Below are 19831 nucleotides of genomic sequence, written 5' to 3'. Positions count from 1 at the left end.
TGAATGATATCACTGTATATAATTAACTGAAAGACTCAAACATGAAATACTTTCAGTATCTTCTCTTAAATTTCACCTGATTGAGGAGTTTTCATATTATTGGAATGTTGCTTTCTAAATTGTACCTGTTCATAGATTTGTCTTTGTGTTAGTAAACAAATTTTAGCACACGATATAATGATCTATTATAACATGTCATGGAATGTATTAAATGTGTGCTTTGTATTTGAAGATGAGTGAAGTTAATTTGAGCTTTAAATCCGACTACAAATTCTTATGAAAGTCACATTTATTGTAACTATGGAATGCCAAGAAATCAGTGCTTGAATAATTTTACAACATAAAATGAGTATAGAAGTAGTTAATCACTCAGGAGTAAAAATATGAAATGGCTTCAATTATGACATGAAATATTATGGATTCATCTTTCACAACAGAGGACAAAGAGTGGGCAGTTTGACAGTCACTCCTGGACGAACTCCTGTCCAAGGATCACAGACACCATCATATGCTGGGGGAAGAACACCAATGTATGGTTCACAGACACCACTCCATGATGGAAGCAGGACACCACATTATGGCAGTCAGACCCCAAGCTATGAACCAGGGAGTCGTACCCCAGCAGGAGGAAGTAGTGCTTGGGATCCTTCCAATACTAACACCCCTTCCAGGTATGAAGTACAATCAATCTTAACGATAATTTTCACACAAGAATGTATCAGACTGCATATTATAACATGATGTAGTTTTGACAAAAGTGCAAGTATAGGTTAATTTTTAGGCAACAATCTATTACATTAGGGTTTTAGACAACAAAATTTGCCTACCTCCTAGTTTTTTCTAGAGAATGAAGAGTAACATAGTATTTTCACATTTTTTGGGCAAGAAATTGTAATATGAAATTATTAGATGCCATTTTTTTTATGGCCATATTACCATTTCAAAAAAGTGATATAAATATTTAATATTTTTGTAAGAATTTGTATCTCTAGGCCATGAATGTGCAACCTATCGCCTGGTTTTATTTGCTTATTTGCATCATAGGGTGTGACTTTAAAAATCGTTTATCCAGCCCATGCCCTGGAAGAAGTTGTTTATATTACTGACTGAAGAATTATCTTCTAATGTGGAAACATTTTATAGCAGTCAGTATGTACATTTAACTAATGTTGTGAACCTGCCAATGAAAATAAACCTCAGACTTCCAGTGTAGCTTATGATAGGCAGTCATGATGCTTTCTTACCTGTACATTTAGATTTCATAAATTCAAGGAATAAATATAAATCTTTTATGATTGTCTTTAGTTTTGAATAATGTCGTGAGCCGCTTGCAATCAGTTGTATAGATTATTATTCAATGTATTTCATACGTATCATGCCTGTTGAGTAAACAGTAGAGATTCTGTTTATCAGACAACTTTGAAAATGGAATATTTATCAGATATCTTGCTATGTGATTTTGTTATATGTGTTATACTTTGTTTATGATTTAAAGTTATAACAGTGACAATAATTTTTATGTACCTTACAGATCTTGCAAAATAGTTTTAATTGATAATGTTTACCTCTGGGCAGATCTAATGATTTTGACTTCCCATTTGATGAGTCCCCATCACCATCTGACACCCACAGCCCCATGGGGCCATTCACCCCACAGACTCCAGGGAGCTCATACTCTCCATATGGACAGTCACCTGCAGGATATCAAGGTAGGGGATGACATTCACGTTTAAGAAGACAATGTTCCTTTGTTTGTCTTGTCTGTATACACATAGGTTTAGAAAAATTTTAATTTTCCATGTCAGTAACAGGATGTCATCAGTCTTTGTACCATTTCCTATGTTTTGCTTAGTTTCTGAAACACCTTTGCCAGCAGAGAACTGACTTAATTTGGAGATGCTTCATTAGTAGTAACAGAAGCTTAAGTCAAATCTAAGATATCAGTACTGCATGATGTAAACAAAAGAAAAGTTTTGTGATCTGGCCATGTCTCATTATGTTGTAAATTTTTATGTTCTAATTTTTTTTTTAAACTTTGTATACAGAAAGAATATATTGTATCATAGTTTTCATGCTACTCATAGTATTTCCTGAATTCCTTTTTCTGAGCAGATCCTCTTTAAACACATTTTTTGATAGAAATATTATCAGGTACAGTATCCAAAGTACAGTATTTCTCCAATGATAGACCTGGAGGGCCAACCTTATAATTTTCAAAGTGTATGGGATGGGCACATTATAATACATAGATTATTCATAGTAAATATTTGTCAGAATTTTTAAAAATAAGGGATGAACTAGTCCACAAGCATGGGCTTCCTGTTTGAAATGCAAGGCTGCATTCATTAGCTAGCATAGAAATTTCATAAGGAATTCACCATACCCTGCCCTTTTCAAAGAAATGATGGGTATTATGTAATTCTGCTTATCCAGTGTGTATGCATGCATAATGTTGTTGTGCTGCTCCTCCTGCACCATTTTAAGATGGATACTTCCCACTTGACAATATGATTGGAGGTTGTCTGCTTAGGCACACAGGAGTCTTGGAATTTGGATAATGTGCAAGGAGGGATAGTGATCTCTAAAAAAAGCATTGGAATTGTGCAATTTTATAGCAGACTTCTAGTTTGTTTGTTTGTGGGTTTTTAATGTAGAAATCCATATATATATAGAATCCTTGTATGATAAACCTCAGATGGCCATTTAAAATTGTTCAATTAAAAAAAATATTTGTTTCAAGAATTGATATACACATCAATTCTATGTTAAAACTTGGACTTGAATAAGTACTTTGATTTGAAATTCCCTTTTTGTTGTATTGGATTCCACTTTTTATTTATATTTTAACAACTTTGATTTCTCACTCTGCATTTCATTTTAAAGCTTTGTCTCCCAATGTTTCCTTCTCTCTCTCTCTCTCTCTCAAAAAAGAAATAAAGATACTATTTAATAAAAATGAATTTACATGATTTCCTCCATCTCTCTCTCCGTCAAACAATAAAGATACCATTTAATAAAAATGAATATACATGATTTCCTCCATTTTCCAGCAAATAGTCCTGGAATGGGTAGCTCTTCTCCTAGTCCACTAGGATACCAACCTTCCCCCTCCCCTAGTGGTTATGGTTACAGTCCCATGACCCCAGGGGCACCATTCACTCCCCAGACTCCAGGAGCTGCCATGGACCACTCACTATCAGATTGGCACACAATGGATATAGAGGTGAAAATAAAAGAGACTCATGATGATCACAACCTGATATTTCAGACAGGAATTATCAAGAGTGTCACTGTAAGTATATATGCAATATTTATTGTCTCCCTTATGTCAGCAGATAGTATAGATTTTTGTTTCACCAGTGTTTACAGCAAGACATAGCTATCAAATTTCAGATGGAATTGTTGTTGGTGCAAATGTCAGAATTAAATTTTTGAAATTAGCTCAGTTTCTTTGATGATATTGTATGTATAGTCTTCAAACTTGATTGGAGTATTCATCATGAAAGGTACTGTTTATCACAGACAAAAAGGAGGTCACAGGGACCAACTTTGCCTGCTCCTGTGACTTACATTAATGTTTTGCATTAGGCTCAGTTTCTTTCATTGTTCTTACATAACATAGCAGCTGAGCGTACGAGACATTGCAGTCTATGGAATCCTTATTCCATCAGCCTTGCTAAGATTTGGTGCTAAAATGTTTTGAAAGTTATGCAATATAATGTTTAAAGCACATGAACCCATTAACAAAACATTTACTTAAAGGGTTGTATTAAATTTTATGGCATTTGCGACAATACCCATTGTCAGGATAGCAGCCACTCAAGAAAATGGCCTATTTAAAAGATACACTCACTTAACAAGGAAACAATTTTTGAAAGGAACATTGTGTCCAGTAGATTATATTTGTGACAGGTTGTCACATGCAGATCAGAGACTTCAGATAGACCAAGTCACTCCCTCAGTGCAGACTCTAGCTATATTTAGACCAGGTACATGTCATTGTTTCACTTTGCAAATCATACTTATGCCCGAAAAAATTAACTTTATGAAAAAGAGTGAGTAATCTACACTTGAAAATTGACCGTTCTGGTGGCCTAAGTGGTTAGAGCATCCACCTCGGATGTGGAAGGTCACAGGTTCAGACCCTGGCCAAGTCGTACCAAAGACTTATTTAAATGATACTAGAAGCATAATGATTTTAAAGGGTTTGGCTATGTTCACATCATATGACCTTCTGTTATTATGGTGCTGATATTGCTCAGCAGTCAGTACTATAAAAACTATTTGTACACATTGACTGTCAGTGTTATTTGTAATTTATTTATATAAAACTTTGAAATATTGGCCTATTTTTTACAAGTTTATTGTGCAAATAACTGTTGGGAAGAAACAGCACTTTTTTAAAATTTTGTTTATTTTAATCATGATACTAATTTTGATTACTAATTAAATATATAGATTTTCATTAAAATGGAGAGATAGGATTATATAGTTGTTGGTATCACAAGTGTTTTCATTATTTGCTATTCTTTTTATATGCTTGTCATAAGGCTGATAATCATCCATCCATCCATCTGTTGCCAATTTCATTTCTGCACAATAACTTTAATCCACCATCTACAGTTACCAAAGTTTATTGATAGCTTGCACTTGAGATGAATCATATTGATTTTGGGATCAAAAGGTCAGGGTCACTGACTTAAAGAAAACAAATGGTTTCCACATAAAAACTAAATTTTCATGGAAAAATCATTTGTTAACATTTTAAAACTTAATACAAATTTCCAGGTTTCATTTAAATTAAGGGACAGTTAGGTTATTGCTGCTTGTCATACATGATTACTTGTTCAAAAATATGTACAAAGAAACTTAATGGATAATGATGTCATGGATAAAACTTGTGCAGAACTAAGTTTATTCATAGTAATTAAGAAATACAGGAACATTTACAGTGTTTCCTCGTTTTCTTTCTATCTTTCTTTGGTCAAGCATGTTTATAATTAGTACCATAATCAATACCTTTGTGGTGGACACATGTAGTGCCACTCAGTGGCCAAAGGGAAGTAAATCTGGTTGGAGTGTCATATATAATAGGGTCTGTAATGCTCAAATCATATGCAGAATTTAACATGTGTCTCTTCATTTGGTTAGCCTGTTTGTATTGGCATGTGTGAGCATGTTAGAATAAATATTTTAATCAAGGTGCAAATGATAATAATTTTGGAATTCCATCCAGAATTTAATTTACTATGCATAGTAAGCAAGCTCAATCTCATTAAATTTCCTCTATATTATTTTCTTCTTTCCAGGAATTAGGTTTCCTTTTTCACTCATTATGGCAGTGGTTCTTAACCTGTGGGTTGTGACCCAAAATGGGGTTGCCATGCTTTTTGAGAGGGTCACCAAGATCTACCTTAATAATCAGAAATTTCCTACCCAGTGGTTTTTTAGCATTTGATGGATGGAAGGTCACAATGCTAACACTGCAAGCCTAATCTGGGTCACCACCCAAAACGGTAAGAACCACTGCATTATCTTGTACATGTCATGTTCTGATTTCTTTTCATTGTGTCCCAGGGAGGTATGTGCTCAGTGTATATCCCTAATGAAGATAAGGTGGTGAATATAGCCTGTGAACACCTGGAACCAGTGCAGCCAGAGAAAGGAGATCGAGTAAGTAATAATGAATTCATGCTTAGTGGAGGTACAGTGTATTCTGTTATTCACAGTTGCAGATCTCTGAGGACTGGTGAAATTAGCTTTCATTAACAGAGTTTCATTACAGGTAATAATCAATTTCAGTTACTTTTGACACTTTACGACTGAAAATTGTCTAAGTTCGGGTTTGTTGAAACTATTATCAGTTCAGTTTTGATGAATAGATATTTTTTACTTGAAGATATCTCTAAATACAGTAAATTTAAATATCCACAGATAAATAACATGATATTTTTGGAGGTGGCAATGTTGCATTGATTTCTGTAATCCAATTTTTAGTTTATTTTCCATCTCCTTTTCAAAGAATAGGCGGGGACATAATATCTGCACATCCATCCCTCCACCCATCCATCCACCCACTTGTTTTTCCACTCTATAACTTTAAAGTCATTTGAGATTATGGGATAACACTTGGCATACTTGTACATCATCACTGGGAGTTGTGTTTCATACCACATTGGGGGGTCCTCTTTTCAAAGTCAAGGTTATAGCTCCATATTTTCTATCTCCCATCACTTTTCCTTTTACTGTATTTGAGATTAAGGGATGAGGCATGGCATACTTGTACATCATTACTACATGATGTGTCACATACCACATTGGCACACCGATTGTCAGGGTTAATGTCACACTCTTTAAAATTAGGGATTGAAATTTGGTATACTTGTACATCATCACTTAAAGGTGTGTCACATGCTACAATGGGATTAGTATCTTCAAAGTGAATGTCATGGTTCAGTATTTTATATTTTCATCACATTTTTCCTTCAGCTCTGTAATTTTAAAGCCATTTGATTTAGAATGAAACTTAACTTACCTTGTAAATAGTAATTAGAAGATTTGTTGTGTACCACGTTGAAGGTCCTGTCTTCAAGGACAAGGTCATGGCTCCATATTTTATATTCCATCATGCTTCCTTTTCCACTCCATAACTTGGGAGCTGTTGGAGATTAAGGGATGTAACTCATACTTGTTTGTCATCATTAGTAGATGTTCTATGTACCACATTGATGGTCTTGCCTTCAAGATCAGTGTCATGGTATTATATGTTGAGTTTTTTCATAACCCTTTACTTTCCAATCAGTAATTTTACAGGCATTAGAGAGGAAGGGATGAAACTTATAGCTGTATTTCATCACATAAATTAGTGTCATATATGCCACATTGGAAGTCCTATCGTTAAGCCCAAGGTAATAGGTCAGTATTTTAAATTTCAGTTGCACTTCTGCTTTCTAACTTAGATGTTTAAGATATAGTTTGGTATACTGTTAAACGAAGATGTGTTGCATTGCGTATTTCAGGCCTTATTCTTAAGGTCAGTGTAACAGCTCGATATTTAAGGTTTCTTTTCTTTCTGTTTCTCATAAAAGCTGTTTGAGGTACAGGGATGAACCATGGTACACTTTGGATTCTCATTGTATGATATCTCCCGTATTACATTCAAGGTTTTATCTTCCAAGGTCTTTTGTCACTGATAACAAATTTTTTACCCACCGTTCCTCAAATGCCCAGATAGAGCAATGAAACCTGTTTATTTTCTCTGTCTGTCCAGTAACTTCACAGCTGTGTCTTAAAGGTTATGGTCATATATAATGATTTCATTATTGTCTTTTTGTGTGACCTCACCATGGTAACCTGGGGACAGAAATTCAGTGAATTGCTTGTTTGCCACAAACCATTCTTTTTGTATATACTTTACAGATTCCATATAATAATGGTCTGTTATCGGTGTCTTGAATACAAAAGCTCCAGCCATTGAAGAAAGTAGTCCTACAGTTTTGAAGTATGGGGGAGGAATCCAGTCAAAGGAATAATTTTTCAATCATAATTAAATGTCTTAGTAACTTTATTGCCAGTTAGTGCACAACACTAGTATACAACATGTAAAACAATATTTAAATGCAATGAAATTACAGTGCTTTCAATGGATGCACACCATTATTACAGTTTCTGGTATCTAAAGTATTACTTTTCTGCCAGTTCTCATTCATAAAATTGTGCATAGAAAAACCCATTGTGGGTTTTCATTACTTTGTATTTTGATGGTATGTCTTTCTTTTACTTATCTACTGTAATGCATGTATAGCTGTAAATATCTGCCATTCTAATATACATGTAGGTGGTCTAAGTAGGTTGCTTAATACCTAAGTATGTTGAAACTTGAATGGCTGGAGTTACAACTCTGTGGTCTTAAATAACAATAAAAGCAAAACCAACAAGTTTAATAAAATTCAACAAATTATTTATTTCACTTGAATACATGGTGAAAAGTTAAGAGATAATTATAGTATTGTGCATTAAATCCCAATTTATCCCAAGAGTTCTATCACAAGTCCAAAAGAATAAAGTGTTCCAAATGGATTACATTGGTTCTACAAATGACTTTCAGTCTTGAATGTACTGATGTACAGTTGTCTTGAAAGTACTGATGTACCAATACCATTGGTGTATCATAATCATATAATCCAGAATGTCTTTGAATCAATTCACAATAACCCTAAGTAATGTTTTAGTCCAAAATATCAATGAGCACTTTGTAATTCTAATGAATAATTTGAATAAATAATTCCTCTTAAATTATATCTGAACACAACTAAAGTGATTTCATTAGTGAATGATATTAAGATAGCAATTGATAATTTTGTTTATGAGAAATTTATATATAAACCCAAGACACAGCAAGATGATCAGGGTATGGGTTATTTTCCCATCAAATTCCGAAACAAGATTGATTCTAGAACCTTCTGTGGTCATAATCAAGGCTAGGTCTTGAACTCAGACCCAAGGAAACATCTATTTATAACTCAAAAACAAGACAAAAATCAGGTATGATCCAAAACTCTATCTTCAATCGTGGACAGAGATCAGGCACACAAAATAAATATACATTACGTTGGCCAGTGGTATAGTGATCTTACACTGGTTCCTGCAAGAAATATAGGTACCTAAAAAGATATGCATGAGGGATATGTATTGTTTTGTTTCTCCTTTTCTTGTATTTTCTAAACAAAATTAGTTGTAAAGATTTATAAAGATTGCAAGAAAAGACAAGAAAGAAAAATAAGGCTTTTGATTGACATAGTGTATCATTTACATGTACAAGATCCAGTACTCTACATCTGAACTTAACAGTAAAACGTTTTTAGTTTTCAAAGGTGACTTCATTTATAGTTGGGAATTAGACCTGGAAAGCAGTAGAGAGCACAGTTCCATATTAGAAAATTGTACCATAGGTTAGCTCTCCTGTATATTCGATATTGTTTCAATGCATCAAATCCTAAAACCAAAGGAAACTGCAGTAAATTGTCACAAAATTTGTCTAAGATGTATTACTTTATCAAGCTTAAACATTAAGGAAATTAATCCCAGAGTTGCATCCCATTTCATAGATTGTAAATGGATTTGATAAAAAAAAAAGTAAATTTGAGTAATTGCATTCACATGTATTTTTTTTTTTAAATTAATAAAAGCAAAAATTACATAATATTAGATTTTTCAAAATAGTAAATCTGTTGTATAAACTCTAGAAAATCAATAGTCAGTCTTTATTTGATAAAACTGGAAAGGTATCCTGGGTTCAAAGGGAAAACATAGCGTGAGCACAACTTTGAGACTTTGTAATAGTATGGCATGGAATTTGGCTGCTAAACCAATGTGACCAGCTCTGTTGAAGGTTATTGTAACTAGCATTGTATAAACTAATTTCTCACCTTATAGTTTGTTAACTTTTACTAACTCTCAAGTCTTCTCAACTTTCTTATAAAGGGGGCCCCATGTGGCCGAGTGGTCTAAAGCGCTCTCCGTTACAGATCACTGCCATCTCACCTCTGTCTGCGCCAGTTCAAGTCTCAGATTCAGCCAGTGTGGGTATGTGAGAAAGCTTGCCAGTAGCTTCTCGTGGGTCAGTGGTTCTTTCTGGGGTTTTCCCGGGTTCTTCCTCCACCATTATTACTGGCTGCCATGTATAGCCTATCATGTGCTGAAAAATGGCGTTAAATCCCAAAACAACAACAAAAACTTTCTTATAAATCATAAAGGATAATTTTTATCTTCTGCAGCAGATATTGATACATAAGTATCATGTACTTGCAGAAGTGGGGTCATCAAAAATATCTTGCTCTTCAGACTGTAAGGCCATGTGAGTTTAGGGGTATGGTCAAGTGCCCATTGTCCATCCATCTGCCAACAGTTGCTTGATACCAGCCTGGAGGTCATATTTATGATCAGCCATAGACTGTAGACTTAGATCATCATGATCTTGGACTGGTTGAATTATGAGCAAGGTCTGTGCTTATTAATGAATAAAGTGATATTGGATCTGATTGGCTGAGTCAGTTGTCACTCTGGAGGCCTTATTTTTGATCCTGTTTTGATCATACTTGGAATATGTGCTGGTACCATAAAGATCTCGGATGAGTTTATATTAATGATATCTTGCATCAGATTGGCTTAGTAACACTGATTTGCTTTTTTATTTATTATTTTTTTATTTATAGTTATTTCTGATCTGATTTTGCTTAAACTTGTATGATCAAAATTTTGGACAAGTTCAGTAATGAGTGAGTTCCATGTATTCTAATGAGATGATCTTGCATCTGATTTGCTGAACTTGATTCCACTCTAGAGGCCATATTTCTGAACCAATTCTGATCATACTTTTAAAGGTTATGCTCTACGTAAGAAGTAAATCCCAACATTTTAACAATGGGATCCTGTGTTATTTAAAGTTGAATCAAGGAATGCTTATGTTGATGCGAATCAGTTTTGTTTAGGCATTGAACAGGGTTTGTATGGTCTTTGAGAGTTTGGGAAAAATGAGGTAGCATTTTCAAGGCCTCGAAAATTTGGGAAAATCAAGCCAATTACCCTGAGGTCTTTAAAAGTCTTTAAAAATTGAAATAAACCCAAATATTTTAATTTCTTTCCATAATCACAAATAAAATTGTCCACAGTTGTTAGATTCAGATGTATAATCTGATTATACCAGCCTGTTTGTTTGTACCCTCTACCAATTTCAATAATGGAAACCTTTAATGTGATAAAAAGTGCAAGGAACTTAGTCAATTCATTCATTGATTTATAATATCTAACCTGACTGTGAGTAGAGTGGCCCTAACACCATCATCATCTGCATGTTTCATGCTTAACGGAAGTTTTCAGTATAATTGACGAACATGCTCGAGATCCATTTTCAGTTTCTGGACATGTGCATTTTCAGCAGAGGGGTGTTTGCATGACTACAGATGTGTATACATATGTCGTCTGCTTCTGATATTTACACTGTCAAATCAAGCAAAGGAAAAGAATGACAAAAACAAATTTGCGTTTCACATGGATTTAACAAGCAGTTTAATTTCTATGTTCATGTGTGCAAAGAGATATAATTCCAAACTCTCAGCATTTATGGTAATTTATGGAATTATCCAGTAGTTACTGAATAGGATGACCTACATCATTATGTTGTCTGATGGAAATAAAGTAGCCCATAGTGTACACAATATGGCGCCATGTTAGTATGGATAGTATGTTAAGCATGAAAGGTGCAAGAGATGCCAGTATTAGTGCCATTCTGGTCACAGTCAGGTTTTAAATTATAAATCAATGATTCAGTTGACTTAGTTCTGTGCACTTTTTATCACATAAACATTTTTGTTATTGAAATCGGGGGGGGGGGGGTTACAAACAAATGGGGGTGTATAGTCAGACTATAGTCAAATTTTCCTGGTTTCTTTCTTTTGATCACCCATTAAGTTTCATTGCTGCCGCAATAACAAATGAGAATTTGTTTGGCCAGCCAAAGTTGGCCTTGGCGGTGACTTCAGTAACACATGCACTCTTCATCAAAGCAAGCCGGCTACACCCTTCATCAAAGGAATTCAGCACCATAACTATTTTCAGCACATTTTTTGTTTTCTAATTTCATGGTGTGTTTTTCGTATCATATCATTATATATGTTTTTAGGTGTTATCTAATGTTGTAAAGCGCTTAGAGCTTCTAAAGATTAGGTGCTATACAAAGTCCTCATTATTATTATAATCACAAATAAAATTGCCTAAGTTCATTAGATTTGGATGTAGTCGTTTTTCCTGGCTTCTTACTTTTGATGAATTGTTCAATTTGATTGGATGAGTCCATCAGCTTTGGTCAATCAAAATGTTCATTACACTAATTAACGATTTTTTTTAACAAGACTGTTCAGCCAGTTGAATTTTGGTTACATTGAACAAGTGCTGACTCTATGTAGAAAGTGTGCGAAAGTAATAGATGTTCGAGGATTCAAAATTTGTTTAGACAATTTAAGTCTTCATTTTTGTTTCGCCTCCTGTTTAAAAATGCCTGGTCTTTGCTCTTTCCATGAAATCTGGCTTGAACAAGAGAAATACAAGGAATGACTGAAAAAGGATAAAATATGTAAACGAGAGGCGTTTTGTACATTGTCAGATAAGGAAGAGGGAGAAGCAAAACTCTGTAGGGTCCTCAGAATTATGTGTGAGGCAGGAAGAGAAGAAAAGACCCAGAGTGATTTAATATTGACTCAGTATGGAAAGTCAGTGGATGAAGTTATCCAATTGGACAATCATCCCTTGAAATGCTTCAATAGAACATATGAAAGCCTTGATGAAGTGTTTAATTCCGTCCTTTCCAAAAGAAAGGAATATGTTGAACTTTGGAATGTTCTCCAGAAAATGTTGTTGTCACATGGGCAGGCAACTTTGGAGAGAGGATTTTCTGTCAACAGACAGGTATTTGTTGAGAACCTCGGCAGAGAAAGCCTCAGAGCTCAAAGGCTAATCATTGACACAATGAGAAAAGCAGTTGGACCTTTGGAAATCATCATTAGCAATGAAATGATGGCATATGCCTCCTCTGCCAAGACATAAGTATCATGCCTAACTGGATAAGAAGAACGCAGAGGAGGAGCATGAGAAGAAAATCAGAAAAGGAAAGAACTGGAGTTAGCCATGGATGAAGTGGAAGAACTTAAAGCCAAAAAGCTGCGTCTTGAAGCTGACATTACCAGCCTACATGCTTCCTCTTTTCAGAAGGCAGAAGAAGCAGAGTTAAAAGGACTCATTGTGCTTATCACAAATGCTCTTAGGAGAAGAGCAGATGAAAAGATGACACCAGTGGCTTCACTTTCCAAAATGATTGAAGAGAAAAAACAGCAACTATAATAATGCATTTAAAGCAGTGCTGATGTCTGTTAAGAGAACAATTTATTTTGTATTAAATATGATGCATAAGTTACATATTTCTGAAGTAACAATGAATGTTGACCTATCTTCCAGATCCTTATAAAGCAATTTTAGGAAATTAATTATAGTTTGAATTTCATGATTAAACGGTATTGTAGTATTTTGCATTTGTTGTTTTCTCATATAACCTGTATACAAAATGTTAGCAAAAATAGGTCTGGGAAATTTATGTTTGTGGTCTTTGAAAGTTTGGGAAAAGTCTTTGAATTTATCATTCATAGTTGAGTATGAACCCAGTTAAATATGTACCATATGCTGTGGGTATTTTGCTCAGTATAATTACTACACATTCAAATGTAAAACTTGGAAGTTGATATCCAGGGCTAAGTTTTAGCAATACTACATAAGCCAGTTTGTTGAATGGTCAACTGTGCATCAGTTATGTAAGTTAATCAAGTAGTATCAGGCCCACTTGGGACTCTTGTTTTAAGATTTTATGTTGATGTTTTTGAAGACACCTAACATACTACATAGCCTGTTGGCAAGTGAAATATATATTATTATTATGTTGCACTATGGTTTTATATTTACAGTTACCAGTGAGTGTAGAGAAAAATAACAAAATACATCAGATTGAGCTCTTCAAAGAACTTTTATTTTTCTTTGCAGGCTAAGGTTATTTTAGGTGAGGAACGAGAATCCACAGGAATTTTGCTCAGTATCGATGCAGGAGAGGGTGTAATTAAGACTGAGTCGGCGGAGATTAAAATGCTTCCCATGCGATTCTTGTGTAAAATGGTCCATTGATGAACTGCATCTGTGAATAATATGTACAGTATGACTGGAATAACTTGTTCAGATACAAAAGGATGAACGAGGAGCAAGGTTCTCTGTTGTTACTCAAGGATGCCATTGTGATCTTTCTGTTGCATGATTTATCAAAGCAAGATTGAAGAACAGCTTTTTATGCTCCTACTGCTATTAACAGGGTCGTCTAGATTCATTTCTGTCTGACCCTCCAGCCAACCGTCTATCCAAAGAAGCTTACCAAGAAGATTGTGCAAAAAACATGAACAAATAAAATATGATAGGCATATATGTATTCATATGTAGATGACCTAATTATCTTTTTAGGTTTTTGCTTAAGTATTTCTGTGTTTTCTTGTACACATTTTTGTAAACATTTTGGACATGTTACCATGATTAAACAAAAACCACATAAGGTAGACGAATTATATTTGGGAAGCTTCATTCATATTTAGATGACCTGATTATTATTTTTCAGGACCTTCCAGCAATTCTTCAAATTTTTACACCTGTTCAGTTTTTGGGACTCAGACTTTTTTTAGAAACCAAAACCTTGTTAGTACAAGTGGTCACTAAATCACTTAAAGAGGCAAATAAAATGTGGTATGTATATTCATATTCATATGTAAATAGCCTCATTAGATTTTCATGTCTTTATAGCATTCATCAACTTGTCTAAATGTTCAAACATTTTTGGACAGTTTTCTTTAGTCATTAGGGAAATACATGTTTTACAAACACATCTCTAATTTTGGCATACAGTTTTGTTTTACTAGCCAGTTTGGTTTCATTAGTTTGATGCTGTTTTTGTTTTTTCCTATCTGTTTTGACTTTCACTTTGAACAGAGCAAGTATGTCTAAATGAAGAAAGCACAACTGTTGAAAATGTTCTGGCTTGTTTGTATTTTTTGCAACTCAGTTTGTCAACAAGTCTTGGATAAAAACATAACCTTTATGTTGATACAAAACCAGTGGCTGCCAGATTCCAAGTTAACCTCATTCGAGCTACACTTTAGACTTCTCAGCAAAGGACAAGTTTACTGCTGTTGTTACTGCTAATCCTGTTCTACTGTTTGTAAAGGAATTGGCAATTTGTCTTGCAATGAAAGCATCATATATATGATTTTCATTTGACAGTTTTCAAGTTCAGCATATTATAGATGATTTTGGTTTGTTCAGAACTTAGTATTGAAAAATTGACAAATTTAATGTAGCTTTTGGCATTAGTCGAATTGTTGGGATGTTTAGTAGATTTACTTTTTACTTTTATTTTTTTTGGTGTCAGATATGCCTTTTTCCATGGGAAATGTTTTGAGTGGTAAACAGTTTTTTTTAATGTTGATTCATAGCTGTTTTAAGGTTATACATATGATTTGTTACACTAAGTACATCAGGTTTGAATTCTTCCCTCAGGTCAGTCTTTGTTAGCTGTGGTGTGTCATTGGTAAAGGAAATTGACTCAGGATTAGATAGCCTACAGAAGCAATTTAAGATGTGATGTCATTGAAAGAGTTGTCTTTTGCTCTTAGCTGTCTGCATTTATAACTAGTATCGCATGTTAATAAACAGGACTCATTTGAAATACAATTCTGTTGAGTTGTGTATTGATATATACAAAGGTGCAAGATTGGTCATTCCTTTTAATCTACTATGAGAGGAATTTTGAGGGTACACAGTTTAGTTTCCATACACATTTGTTAGTAATAAGCTGTATTTCTATTCTTTCTGATAAATTTTGTTCACAGAAAGTGATTTATAAGTTCACTGAAGATAGATGTGGAGTTTAACAGTTCTGGGTTTTGAAAATATGTCATAACAATAAAGGATGATATACAGAGTCAGCATTTTGTTTTAATCGTCTGGGCAATGAAGGATTTTTAAATGGGAAAAGTTGAGCTGTTTTGATTTAATAACATTTGGCCACATTCAAACATTGTAATCATGGCTTATAGTATATACTATGAATTTATCTTTTATCCTGGGCATCAATATTTGTGGCTTTTCAAAAAATAACATTTTTATGTGTCCACCATAAAGCATTGCATATTATGTTATGGTCCAGCTGGCCAAACTTTGTGGATGGCTAGCAGTTGGGGTCAAAGAGCACTCTGTCAGGCTCGGGATCAAAAGGTCAAGGTCACTGACTGAAAGAAGAAAAATGGTTTCTGCATAACAACTCAGCTTCTCCACTATCTACATTTACCAAGCTTTGTGGATGGCATGGAAGAACCCTGGTGATTTGGGGCTCAAAATGTAAAGGTCATAGTCACTGTAACTGAAAGAAGATTGGTTTCTGAATAAAGACTTAAGCAGACCTGCCAACTCTTACGATTTTGCTGTAAGTCTTACGAAAATTGTCCGTAAAATAAGGACTTAAGGCATACTAGCAAAAACTACAGAAAAACTATCGTTGCTGAAAAATCGGGATAATTGTTTCATCCGTGTTTTATTCGGATAAGGGTTTCATCTTAGAATTAGTGAAATTAGTCAGGGAACCAGACTAACTTTACAGCAGCACCCCAGATGCTTTTAACTGCACCTATTTGTTCATGCAAAGAGTCTGCATGATCAAACTGTTGATTATAGAGTTTTTAAAAATGGTGTCTAGAAAGTGATGCATGTTTAAGATGAAAGGGAAAATAAGTTTCTACAAAAGTGTTAATAATCAACACAGAAGAATAAAAAGGAGAATTCAGATTCTTGTGAATAAAAGCTGGAAAGGACACAATTACGTTTATTGGATATCACATGCCAATTTGAGTATGTCTAGTGGCAGGAGATATGATTGCCATCATCATATGAAATGGAAAAGAATTTCCAAGAATTATGTCAAGTTGAGAGATAGCAACAAGCCATTATGCTGCATAGGGTTTGGAACTAGAGTTTGTGCAACTGTACTAGTGGTAAATAAAGTCTACACATACTTTACAAACTTTTCAGTTGAACATAATGTTTGTCATTGATACGTCAAACTTTTAATTACATTTTCCAGCTTTACAATAGCAGTTATTGATATTTTGTTACACCTTCCTGAAAATTGGTCAATCTTACGGGGGAAAATGAACTGCCTTACTGAGATGGACTTGTCAGGGTTGGCAGGTCTGCTTCAGTTATCCACATCTACAATGGCCATCTTGAAAATCTTATCACTATCCAGAGGAATGGATGGTCATACCAACATGGGGTTTTCACTAAAAGACTTAGAATGATGTCTAGATATCTCTGAATGAAAATGTTGCTGATCTGATTTCCAATATGGCCAGCAGCAACCATCCTGAAAATCTTATTGCTACTTCTCCAGAATGGATGGTCATATCAGTGTTCTGTTTTCATAGTAACATATGATACCTAGTTGTCATAAATGAAAATTGTGCCTATCTGTAGCCAATACAGCTGCTAAATAGCCCATCTCAAAAATATTGTTATCACTCTTCTATATGTCAGCACTGGGTTTTCACTGAAAGATGCCCTATCATGTCTAGTTGGTCATAAATTGTAATGGTACTGATCTGACTTCTAATACAGCTGCCAAAATGGCAATCGTGAAAATCATGTTATCACTGCTTCTACAAGGTGGCTGGTCATATCAAAATTGTGCTTTCACCAGAAGACTTCTTAAATCTAGTTGATGTCTCATTGTTACTAAATGGAGACGGTGCCAGTCTGATATCCAATATGGCCACCATGGCACCCATCTTGAAAATCTTGTTATTGTTACTTCTCCAAAACAGTTTTATATCAACATGGAGTTCTGCCCGAAGGTTTCTTATGGCTTGTTGTTCCTAGATGAAATTGTTGCCAATCTGACATCCAGTATGTCTACCACAGCAGCTAAATTGAAAATCTTGTTATTGCTGAAGAATATCAGAGGTTGATAATATCAAAGACAGTTTCAACACTCTGCAGTTAAAAGGAGAAATGGTCATGAATTCATGGAAATTGTTTTCAGCCAGTGACTTTGCAAAAGTGCAATTATTAAATGAAATATTAGATTATTGATTCAGCTTTAGTCTTTCAATCTCACCAATGTATATGATCTGCATTTGGATCACTTGGGCTTTTCTGCATGAGCTTTTAGCTTGGGCTGTTGAAAGAATTGTTTTAATATCACTGGACAACAAATTTTTACAAAAGTCATGTTACTGAAATAAAATTAGTCAATTCTTATCAATTTTTATGTGCTGAACACGAATATGACAGTCAAATTGCAAAATTGGCTCTAGTTTTTTTGTAATCTGCAAGAAATTAATGTTTACATAACGAAATGCATTCCAATAGTAAAAGGTCAACTGTAATAGCCTACCTATAAAAAATCAAGTCATTGACTACATCTTAGATTTCTTCGCCTGTCTCTTGTACAGCTGTTCGGGAGCATCTCTGAGGAGTGTCCAGCAGTAGTCAGCCAGCATTGTAGTGGACCATTTTCCCTGGTATCTTTGTTCCATTGTTGCGATATCTTGATGAAAACGTTCGCCGTGTTCATCACTAACAATACCACAGTTGCTAGGAAAGAAATCCAAATGGGAATGAAGGAAGTGAATCTTTAGAGACATATTGCAGCCAAGTTTCTTATACTTCATCAACATGTCTTCTACTAGTTCCTTATAGTTTTCTGCCCTAACATTTCCGAGGAAGTTTGTAGAAACTAGGCGAAAAGCATTCCATGCTTGTTTCGCGTCACCTTCCAGCAAGTTGTTGAACCGGTCATCTTTGAAAAGCTCTCGAATCTGAGGACCCACAAAAACTCCCTCTTTAATCTTTGCTTCGCTGAGTCGAGGGAATTTTTCATGCAGGTATCGGAATGCTGGCAAAGTCCGGTCAATGGCTTTCACGAAGTTCTTCATCAAACCTAGTTTGATGTGAAGGGGTGGTAGCAAGATTTTCTGAGCCTCAACCAGAGCTGGGTGTTGGATATTCTTCTCTCCAATGGCTACATTCTGCCTGTGAGTCCATTCCTTCCTCATGTAGTGCATTTCCCTTGCTCGGCTATCCCAGTCGCATAAGAAACACATGTATTTTGTATATCCTTGCTGCAGTCCCATTAAAAGGGCAACTACCTTCAAATCACCACAGAGGTGCCAGCTGTACTTGTTATACTCAATGGAATTCAGTAGCTGCCTTAAGTTATCGTATGTCTCTTTCATGTGGACAGCATACGCTACTGGAATAGATGGAAGAATGTTTCCATTGTGCAAAAGCACAGCCTTGAGACTCAGTTTCGAAGAGTCCACAAATAGTCTCCATTCTTGTGGGTCATGAGTGATTTTTAAAGCATTCATGAGGCCCTCAATATCGGAACAGAATATCAGATTACTTTCCTTTCTGAAGAAAGGCTCCAATTGCTGGTGGCGCTTTCGATATGCAGTAATTGTGACATCTTCTTCTAGAAGATTCCATTGTTGGAGTCTTGATCCTAGCAATTCTGCCTTGTTCTTTGATAAGTCCAAATCACGAATCAGGTCATTTAGTTCTTCCTGTGTTATTCTGTGTGGGGTTGATGATGCACCACAGTGAAAATCTGGATCACTGCATGCTGATGGACCAGGAGAAGAACAGGTCGACTCACCTTTGTCTTCGTCAGATGAATCAAGAGAATATTCTGCTGGAGGTTCTGGAATAGGAAGTCCCTCACCATGTGGAACTGGTCTCAATGCAGACGGAATGTTTGGGTAGACTATTCTCGACTTCTTTCACTTCGTTATTCCGCCGGAAAGAGGAGGAACCAAGCAGAAGTAACAGTCATTTAGGTGGTTGCTTGGCTCTCTCCACACCATTGGGACTGCAAACAGCATTGATGACCTTTTGCAATTCAACCACTGTGAAAGCTGTGTTGTACATGTAGCACAGCATATATGCGGAGCCCAAGGCTTGTCTTGGTCATCAACCTTGCATCCGAAGTAAAGATGATATGCCTTCTTCACTTGAGAATTGATACTTTTCTTCTGGTTGGCAAATGTCACTTCCCCACAAATATAGCAAAAATTGTCCGCGGTATTAACACACTTTCGAGGCATTACTGTTCTTTATTGTACGTAAATGGATAAAATAATAAGTTTTATGTAACAGTAGCTTGAACTGTCTCGCACAACGTCTAAAATATTTTAAATGC

At 35.2% G+C, this 19831-nt stretch overlaps 1 protein-coding gene across 4 annotated transcripts in view; it reads left to right on the top strand.

Moving 5' to 3' along the window:
• The window catches only part of LOC149770073 (transcription elongation factor SPT5-like), a 69095-nt gene extending 53532 nt beyond the window's left edge, over positions 1 to 15563 (top strand). For all 4 annotated transcript variants that reach the window (XM_089949449.1, XM_089949451.1, XM_089949450.1 and 1 more), the window contains exons 22-26: positions 438 to 671; positions 1576 to 1709; positions 3051 to 3292; positions 5578 to 5673; positions 13585 to 15563. In XM_089949449.1, coding sequence (XP_089805575.1) covers positions 438 to 671; positions 1576 to 1709; positions 3051 to 3292; positions 5578 to 5673; positions 13585 to 13722 — 844 coding nt within the window. In that variant the 3' untranslated portion in view covers positions 13723 to 15563. The remainder of the gene's footprint in view (positions 1 to 437; positions 672 to 1575; positions 1710 to 3050; positions 3293 to 5577; positions 5674 to 13584) is intronic.
• Positions 15564 to 19831: the final 4268 nt, after the last annotated feature.

This window comes from Sinohyriopsis cumingii, unplaced genomic scaffold (assembly GCF_028554795.1).
Source record: "Sinohyriopsis cumingii isolate HCF-2022 unplaced genomic scaffold, ASM2855479v2 utg002725l, whole genome shotgun sequence".
NCBI lineage: Eukaryota > Metazoa > Mollusca > Bivalvia > Unionida > Unionidae > Sinohyriopsis > Sinohyriopsis cumingii.
This window is presented reverse-complemented; position numbering and strand designations above follow the sequence as displayed.